This window comes from Babylonia areolata, chromosome 31 (assembly GCF_041734735.1).
Source record: "Babylonia areolata isolate BAREFJ2019XMU chromosome 31, ASM4173473v1, whole genome shotgun sequence".
Classification (NCBI taxonomy): Eukaryota; Metazoa; Mollusca; class Gastropoda; order Neogastropoda; family Buccinidae; genus Babylonia; species Babylonia areolata.
Window position 1 is genome coordinate 19,891,452 of NC_134906.1, and position 10,000 is coordinate 19,901,451.

Genomic DNA, 10,000 nt, shown 5'->3' on the forward strand with positions numbered 1-10,000 from the left:
TCTATAGTCTGTTAATATAAGATAATGATATCAGACTGATCCACAGTATTACGCGTCCACCTGGACTGACCCAACTCTGAAAAATGGAGGAAGTTGGGGGTGGAGCAAGTTCTTCATATTGTGAAGGAACATCGGACCATGTGAACCTATGTTTAAAAATCGTTATCACTAAAACAATGCCCCTCCCCCATCCTACTACACCACCCTTTTAACCCTCTTTTAGAACCCGACACGATAACGTTTTTAAAACCCCTCCTCCCCTTCTTTCTTCCCTCCCTCCACCCACCCCAGCTTGTCCCCCGACACCTCCCCCCCCCCTCCACCCGGAATCCTTTTCTCATTCAGCAACACGCAATGCACACCATGCAAAATCCACCCACCCTCACCCAACCACACACACGCTCACCCCTTCCACCCTACACTGAACGAATCCTCAGTCTATCAACCGACATGTCGCACGAGAAAATTCTTTTTAACCCCCCCCCCCTCCCCATCCCCCTTCATCCCTTGAGTGACAGATCACTCAGAGATTACCTCCCCCCCCCCAGCCCTCCACCCTCACACCCCTACCCCCCCATCCTCCTCCCCACTGGTAATGGTCATGAGGGGAAGGGGGTGCGAATACTGACCGGCAGAATGACAATGACACAACGACACACTGAACGCAAAGGAACTGAGCAGACGACAGGACTGAGACTTACCCCACACTTGAAGCCATCCTTCGACCCTCAGTGGCAAATTTTCCTCTTCGTCTGCATCACCTCCTCCTCCTCCTTCGTCAACAACCACCGGGTATTCCATGATTTAGAGAAAAAAAAAAAAAAAAATTAAAGCGAGGGTTGTTCTCGTTTTCTAAACACGGAGAGTCAACAGAAACATGGCAGCGGCACATTTAGTCTCGTAAATATCCATGGTTTCTGTTTTCTTCCGACAAGGGAAGGGAGGAGAGAGAGAGAGACTCGTGGTTCATTAAAATGTGTCACACACACACACACACTCACGGCAACACATCAACAACACACACCGACACACGTCCAACTGTCCGCCTGTCTCCACTGTGAGTGAGTGCAGCGAGAGTGAAGTGTGCGTCGTGTCTGTAGGAGTCTGTGTGTGCGTGTTTATCCCCAGTCAATGGCGGAGGGATTTGGTGGGTGTGCAATGCGCCGGCTCGTCAGAGGCCGCGCGAAGCACGACTTTGCATGGAAAATGCAAATGAGAAGCCGGCATGCAGGGTTTTTTTTTTTCCTTTTTTTTTCTTTTCTTTTTTGTTTTTGTTTTTAGTGTGCGCCGTGTTGAACAAATCGTTGCTTGTTTTTTGTTTTTGTTTTTGTTTTTTTTTCACTTTGTCGAAGTATCCTTCTAACCCAAGCTCAGTGCTGTCCGAATATTGCATTTCTAGACTACAAACAACAACAATACTATTATAATTTCAGCGTAGAAATAGGTTCTTTGTTCAGTGGAGTTGATTATCGTATGCCTAATGGGTTCCATTTTGGGTCAGTCGATTTCTTTGATGTTCACGGCAGTCTTTGCAACCCGAGTACTAAACAAATTAACGCGCACTCGAACAAACACACACACGCACGTATTACGTACGTGACACTGCACGCACGCACGCACACACACACACACACACACACACACACACACACACACACTGACTAACCCATACACACACTAACTCTCCGCTATCTCTCTCTCTCTCTCTCTCACATACACTAACTTGAACTCACACACACACACACTAACTCTCCGCTCTTTTACACAAACGCACACACACACACACACACACACACACACACAAACAAACACAAACACACACACACCGACACACACACCGACACACACACCGACACAAACACACCGACACACACACTAACTCTCCACTCACACACACACACACACACACACACACACACACACACACACACACACACACACACACACACACACACACTTCAGTTTTTATTTCCATGAGAAAAGAAGGCGGGGGAGAGAGGGTGTGGATGTGGGGGGCAGAGGCATCGATCTGAATTTGCTGCAGTGCGAGAATTGTTGCCACCACAATAAAAACAACATTGTATTGCGAAACTTTAGGAGATAAACATAATGGCAATGTGCGTACGTGATTCCGTGTGTGTGTGTGTGTGTGTGTGTGTGTGTGTGTGTGTGTGTGTGTGTGTGTGTGTGTGTGTGTGTGTGTGTGTGTGTGTGTGTGTGTGTGCGTGTGTGTGTGTTCGCGTGAGTGTGTGTGTGTGTGTGTGCGTGCGCACGCGCGCGAGGGTGTGTGTGTGTGTGTGTGTGCGTGCGCACGCGCGCGAGGGTGTGTGTGTGTGTTAGTGTGCGTGTCTGTGTGAGTGAGTGTTAGTGTGTTGGTGTGTTAGTGTGTGAGTGTGTGTGTGTGTGTGTGTGTGTGTGTGTGTGTGTGTGTGTGTTAGTGTGCGTGAGTGTGTGTGTGTGTGTGTGTGTGTGTGTGTGTGTGTGTGTGTGTGTGTGTGTGTGTGTGTGTTAGTGTGCGTGAGTGTGTGTGTGTGTGTTTGTGTGTGTGTTTGTGTGTGTGTGTGTGTGTGTGTGTGTGTTAGTGTGCGTGAGTGTGTGTGTGTGTGTTTGTGTGTGTGTGTGTGTGTGTGTGTGTGTGTGTGTGTGTGTGTGTGTGTGTGTGTGTGTGTGTCTGTCTGTCTGTCTGTCTGTTTTTCTGTGTCTGTGTGTATGTCAGAGGAGGGAAATGGAGAAAGTGCGCGCGTGAGAATGTGTGTGATAATATATATATATATATATATATCAGTGTATATGAGTCAGCCTATGTATGTGTGTGTGCATGACGGTATGCGCGACTGAGTTAGTAAGTGTGTGTGTGTGGGTGTGCGTGTGTGCGCGCGCGCGAATGTGTGTGTTTGTGTGAGAGAGATAACTCAGAACTCAAAAAGTTTTAAGTATTCAACGATAAAGATTTTAGGCATGGCCTGCTCTTCTGATGATATAGATATATCCTTGCTAATCTACACCCAGCAGTTATAAATAGTGCACACATATAATTATGAATCCGAAGAAAGAAAGAAAGAAAGAAAGAAAGAAAGAAAGAAAGAAAATCTTCGTGCGGAAACACACACACACACACACACACACACACACACACACACACACACACACACACACACACACACACGGGGATGGGAGGGGGTTGGAGGAGGGGGAGAAGGGGAGGGTACATTCCTCTGCCGTCACAGTTCTGCCAGTCAAACCCTCGCCATCGACACCGCTTGAATGAGGATAACGAAGAAGTCAATAGGCCCTGTCGGAAGTCAGATAATTATGATGGTCGTGCAATGTTGCGTATGTTTGGGAACTCTTTGTCTGTCTGTCTGTGTTTGTTTGGCTGGTTGTCTGTACCACTGTCTATTTGTCTGTGTCACTGTCTGTGTTGGTTTGATTGTCTGTACCACTGTCTGTCTGTTTGTACCACTGTCTGCTGTGTCTGTACCACTGTCTGTTTGTCTGTACCACTGTCTGTTTGTCTGTACCACTGTCTGCTGTGTCTGTACCACTGTCTGTTTGTCTGTACCACTGTCTGTTTGTCTGTGTCACTGTCTGTGTTGGTTTGGTTGTCTGTACCACTGTCTGTCTGTGTCACAGTGTTGGTTTGGTTGTCTGTACCACTGTCTGTCTATTTGTCTGTGTCACTGTCTGTGTTGGTTTGATTGTCTGTACCACTGTCTGTCTGTTTGTACCAATGTCTGCTGTGTCTGTACCACTGTCTGTTTGTCTGTACCACTGTCTGTTTCTGTGTCACTGTCTGTGTTGGTTTGGTTGTCTGTACCACTGTCTGTCTGTGTCACTGTGTTGGTTTGATTGTCTGTACCACTGTCTGTCTGTTTGTACCAATGTCTGCTGTGTCTATACCACTGTCTGGTTGTCTGTACCACTGTCTGTTTGTTTCTGTGTCAGTTTGGTTGTGTCACTGTCTGTGTTGGTTTGGTTGTCTGTACCACTGTCTGTCTGTGTCACTGTGTTGGTTTGGATGTCTGTACCACTGTCTGTGTCACTGTCTGTGTTGGTTTGGTTGTCTGTACCACTGTCTGTCTGTGTCACTGTGTTGGTTTGGTTGTCTGTACCACTGTCTGTTTGTCTGTGTCACTGTGTTGGTTTGGTTGTCTGTATCACTGTCTGTCTGTGTCACTGTGTTGGTTTGGTTGTCTGTACCACTGTCTGTGTGTGTCACTGTGTCAGTTTGGTTGTCTGTACCACTGTCTGTCTGTGTCACTGTGTTGGTTTGGTTGTCTGTACCACTGTCTGTCTGTGTCACTGTGTTGGTTTGGTTGTCTGTACCACTGTCTGTGTCACTGTGTTGGTTTGGTTGTCTGTACCACTGTCTGTCTGTGTCACTGTGTCAGTTTGGTTGTCTGTACCACTGTCTGTGTCACTGTGTTGGTTTGGTTGTCTGTACCACTGTCTGTCTGTGTCACTGTGTTGGTTTGGTTGTCCTGTACCACTGTCTGTCTGTGTCACTGTGTTGGTTTGGTTGTCTGTACCACTGTCTGTGTCACAGTGTTGGTTTGGTTGTCTGTACCACTGTCTGTCTGTGTCACTGTGTTGGTTTGGTTGTCTGTACCACTGTCTGTTTGTCTGTGTCACTGTGTGGGTTTGGTTGTCTGTACCACTGTCTGTCTGTGTCACTGTTGGTTTGGTTGTCTGTACCACTGTCTGTGTCACTGTGTTGGTTTGGTTGTCTGTACCACTGTCTGTGTCACAGTGTTGGTTTGGTTGTCTGTACCACTGTCTGTCTGTGTCACTGTGTTGGTTTGGTTGTCTGTACCACTGTCTGTTTGTCTGTGTCACTGTGTTGGTTTGGTTGTCTGTACCACTGTCTGTGTCACTGTTTTGGTTTGGTTGTCTGTACCACTGTCTGTCTGTGTCACTGTGTTGGTTTGGTTGTCTGTACCACTGTCTGTCTGTGTCACAGTGTTGGTTTGGTTGTCTGTACCACTGTCTGTCTGTGTCACTGTGTTGGTTTGGTTGTCTGTACCACTGTCTGTGTCACTGTGTTGGTTTGGTTGTCTGTACCACTGTCTGTCTGTGTCACTGTGTTGGTTTGGTTGTCTGTACCACTGTCTGTGTCACTGTGTTGGTTTGGTTGTCTGTACCACTGTCTGTGTCACTGTGTTGGTTTGGTTGTCTGTACCACTGTCTGTCTGTGTCACTGTGTTGGTTTGGTTGTCTGTACCACTGTCTGTGTCACTGTGTTGGTTTGGTTGTCTGTACCACTGTCTGTGTCACTGTGTTGGTTTGGTTGTCTGTACCACTGTCTGTCTGTGTCACTGTGTTGGTTTGGTTGTCTGTACCACTGTCTGTCTGTGTCACTGTGTTGGTTTGGTTGTCTGTACCACTGTCTGTGTCACTGTGTTGGTTTGGTTGTCTGTACCACTGTCTGTGTCACTGTGTTGGTTTGGTTGTCTGTACCACTGTCTGTCTGTGTCACTGTGTTGGTTTGGTTGTCTGTACCACTGTCTGTGTCACTGTGTTGGTTTGGTTGTCTGTACCACTGTCTGTCTGTGTCACTGTGTTGGTTTGGTTGTCTGTACCACTGTCTGTGTCACAGTGTTGGTTTGGTTGTCTGTACCACTGTCTGTCTGTGTCACTGTGTTGGTTTGGTTGTCTGTACCACTGTCTGTTTGTCTGTGTCACTGTGTTGGTTTGGTTGTCTGTACCACTGTCTGTGTCACTGTTTTGGTTTGGTTGTCTGTACCACTGTCTGTCTGTGTCACTGTGTTGGTTTGGTTGTCTGTACCACTGTCTGTCTGTGTCACAGTGTTGGTTTGGTTGTCTGTACCACTGTCTGTCTGTGTCACTGTGTTGGTTTGGTTGTCTGTACCACTGTCTGTGTCACTGTGTTGGTTTGGTTGTCTGTACCACTGTCTGTCTGTGTCACTGTGTTGGTTTGGTTGTCTGTACCACTGTCTGTGTCACTGTGTTGGTTTGGTTGTCTGTACCACTGTCTGTGTCACTGTGTTGGTTTGGTTGTCTGTACCACTGTCTGTCTGTGTCACTGTGTTGGTTTGGTTGTCTGTACCACTGTCTGTGTCACTGTGTTGGTTTGGTTGTCTGTACCACTGTCTGTGTCACTGTGTTGGTTTGGTTGTCTGTACCACTGTCTGTCTGTGTCACTGTGTTGGTTTGGTTGTCTGTACCACTGTCTGTGTCACTGTGTTGGTTTGGTTGTCTGTACCACTGTCTGTGTCACTGTGTTGGTTTGGTTGTCTGTACCACTGTCTGTCTGTGTCACTGTGTTGGTTTGGTTGTCTGTACCACTGTCTGTCTGTGTCACTGTGTTGGTTTGGTTGTCTGTACCACTGTCTGTGTCACTGTGTTGGTTTGGTTGTCTGTACCACTGTCTGTGTCACTGTGTTGGTTTGGTTGTCTGTACCACTGTCTGTCTGTGTCACTGTGTTGGTTTGGTTGTCTGTACCACTGTCTGTGTCACTGTGTTGGTTTGGTTGTCTGTACCACTGTCTGTCTGTGTCACTGTGTTGGTTTGGTTGTCTGTACCACTGTCTGTCTGTGTCACTGTCAGTGTTCATTTGGTTGTCTGTACCACTGTCTGTCTGTGTCACTGTCAGTGTTGGTTTGGTTGTCTGTACCACTGTCTGTCTGTGTCACTGTCAGTGTTGGTTTGGTTGTCTGTACCACTGTCTGTGTCACTGTGTTGGTTTGGTTGTCTGTACCACTGTCTGTCTGTGTCACTGTGTTGGTTTGGTTGTCTGTACCACTGTCTGTTTGTCTGTGTCACTGTGTTGGTTTGGTTGTCTGTACCACTGTTTGTCTGTGTCACTGTGTTGGTTTGGTTGTCTGTACCACTGTCTGTCTGTGTCACTGTGTTGGTTTGGTTGTCTGTACCACTGTCTGTGTCTCTGTGTTGGTTTGGTTGTCTGTACCACTGTCTGTCTGTGTCACTGTGTTGGTTTGGTTGTCTGTACCACTGTCTGTCTGTGTCACTGTGTTGGTTTGGTTGTCTGTACCACTGTCTGTCTGTGTCACTGTGTTGGTTTGGTTGTCTGTACCACTGTCTGTGTCTCTGTGTTGGTTTGGTTGTCTGTACCACTGTCTGTCTGTGTCACTGTGTTGGTTTGGTTGTCTGTACCACTGTCTGTCTGTGTCACTGTGTTGGTTTGGTTGTCTGTACCACTGTCTGTTTGTCTGTGTCACTGTGTTGGTTTGGTTGTCTGTACCACTGTCTGTGTCACTGTGTTGGTTTGGTTGTCTGTACCACTGTCTGTCTGTGTCACTGTGTTGGTTTGGTTGTCTGTACCACTGTCTGTCTGTGTCACTGTGTTGGTTTGGTTGTCTGTACCACTGTCTGTGTCACTGTGTTGGTTTGGTTGTCTGTACCACTGTCTGTGTCACTGTGTTGGTTTGGTTGTCTGTACCACTGTCTGTGTCACTGTCAGTGTTGGTTTGGTTGTTTGTACTATATATATATATATATATATATATATAGAGAGAGAGAGAGAGAGAGAGAGAGAGATACTCTCTTACACATACACACACACTCACACACACGCGCACACACACACAAACACACATGCACACACGCACATCCACACACACACACGCAACCACACACACACGCACGCACACACAGCACAACACAACCCACGCACATATGCACGCGCACACACACACACACACACACACACACACACTCACACACACACACACACACACACACACAAACACAACCCACGCACACACACACGCGCGCGCATACACACACACACACACACACACACACACACACACACCGGGGACATGCGTAGGCCGGAAGCGAAAGGGCATCAGATGATATCAGCAGCACCAGCTCAGTCGTGCCCAGTACAGTACAGGGAATGCAACCTGGACAACACGCTGATGCCGTCCCCACAATCTTCTTCATCCTCTCCTCCATATATCTTCTTCTCTCCACCCCCACCTCCCTCTTCTCACTGACACCCACCCTCACCCCTACCCCCTGTCCCAGGCCGCTTTCAGTTTCATCTTTTTTTTTTTCAGTTGCACTGACTAACTACATTCCTCAGTCCGGGACGTAATCTTAATCTTCAGAAGTAACAATAATTATATTTGCACGCGCTCACTAGTGCACACACGCACACACACACACACTCTAACTGCCAGTGAAAGGCACGCACTACACGCGCGCGCAGTATACAGTGATATGCACACACTGCCACATACATATATACAGTACACACATACATACAAACATACACTTGCCACACATACAATAAACAGAAGCATATACTCAGTGACACACACACACACACACACACACACACACACACTCACACACACACACACACACACACACTACCGTGGAACACACACACACTTACACACACACACACACACACACACACACACACACTTATTCACACTTACACACACACACACACACACACACACACACACACTGTCACACACACATACACGATACCACAAAACCGCTAATCAACTTGGACGGTAAAAGTCAGTGACATACACGTGCGCACGCGCGACCCAGACGAACTTGAAGAGCAACAGGGGAGATAAGGCCCCCGCACTCTCTTCACACACATGCACAGGCGCTTGCTAACAATCCCCAATTGATTCAGTTCCCTTGACGGATGGAGTCTGCCGTCGGACCGACGGATGAGTAGGCAGGCAGGCTTATCTGTCGGTGTGTGTCCTCATATGGGAGAAGAGGCCGATTCTGGGTGCGCAGCACTTCCCACAGGTGTTGCAAGAGAAAACGTCTCCAGAAGTTGAGCCCTGCTTCCTTCGCTCACGCTTCTCCTTAATGGCCAGCGTTCTCAGTCTTGTTTTCAAACGTCTTTATGGCACTAGAGCACAGCATCCTCCAGCGAGAGCGGTCAAAGGCATCAGTTTCCCTAGGAAGCGATGTCTATGTCACAGGCTTTGAGGTTTGTCTTCAAGGTGTCCTTGAAGCGCTTGCAGGGTCTTCCAAGTTCGCGGTGGCCTTCCTTCAGCTGACAACAGAAAAGCATCTTCGGGATCCTCAGCCAGGCTGTCTGTCATGCGGACAACGTGTCCTGTCCAACGTACCTGGCACTTGATCAGCAGGCTTTCGATGTTCCATCACATCATCAGTGATGTTTGTTGTCAAAAGGGATGAAGGAAATCAAGGTGTGTGTGGGGAGGTTGGGGGATGGGGGCTGGGGGGTGGGGGAAGGAAGGGGGGAAGCCGAGTATTTGGTGTGTGAAGGACTAAGGGACAATAAGTATGATATAACCATGACTGACATACTCACAAACGTTTCTCACTGCCGGACAGTGTGCGTGCGTGAGATACACCGCGTCTCTCTCTCTCTCTCTCTCTCGGTCTGTCTTTCTGTCTGTCTGTCTGTCTGTCTCTGTCTCTATCTGTCTGTCTGTCTGTGTGTCTCTCTTTCCTCTCAATCTCTGTCTCTGTGTGTCTCTGTCTCTATCTGTCTGTCTGTCTGTGTGTCTCTCTTTCCTCTCAATCTCTGTCTCTGTCTGTCTGTCTCCTCTCAATCTCTCTCTCTCGGTCTAAATGAATACACAGACTTAGCGTTACTTTTACAAAATGAAAACAGGCTCATGACTCGCTCTGTGGCAATGTATATTTATTACGCCTTAAAAAAGAGAGAAGAAGAAATGACATGATTATATAAATTTTCAAAAAACCTTAAAGTTACTCAAGGAAATGTCACGAGCCAATAATCTTTGTCTACTTTTTCAGTTATGAAATGTTGTGTCCATGACATTGGTCCCTCCCCCCCTTTATTTTCGGTATTTTGTGTGTCGCAATTGTATGTTTTTTCCTCCTTTGCAAACAGGCCGGTGGCCTTGCAGTAAAATATTTCTGAGTTCTGAGTTTTGAGTTCTCTCTCTCGGTCTATCTGTCTGTCTGTCTCTGTGTGTCTCTGTGTCCGTCTCTGTCTCTCTCTGTCTCTTTCCTCTCAGTCTCTCTGTCTCTGTCTGTCTCTCT

At 47.5% G+C, this 10,000-nt stretch overlaps 1 protein-coding gene across 3 annotated transcripts in view; it reads right to left on the reverse strand.

The window, feature by feature from the left end:
* LOC143276119 (uncharacterized) overlaps positions 1 to 1,033 on the reverse strand; it is a 355,742-nt gene extending 354,709 nt beyond the window's left edge. For all 3 annotated transcript variants that reach the window (XM_076580521.1, XM_076580519.1, XM_076580518.1), the window contains exon 1: positions 702 to 1,033. In XM_076580521.1, coding sequence (XP_076436636.1) covers positions 702 to 801 — 100 coding nt within the window. In that variant the 5' untranslated portion in view covers positions 802 to 1,033. The remainder of the gene's footprint in view (positions 1 to 701) is intronic.
* Between the last annotated feature and the right edge of the window lie 8,967 nt (positions 1,034 to 10,000).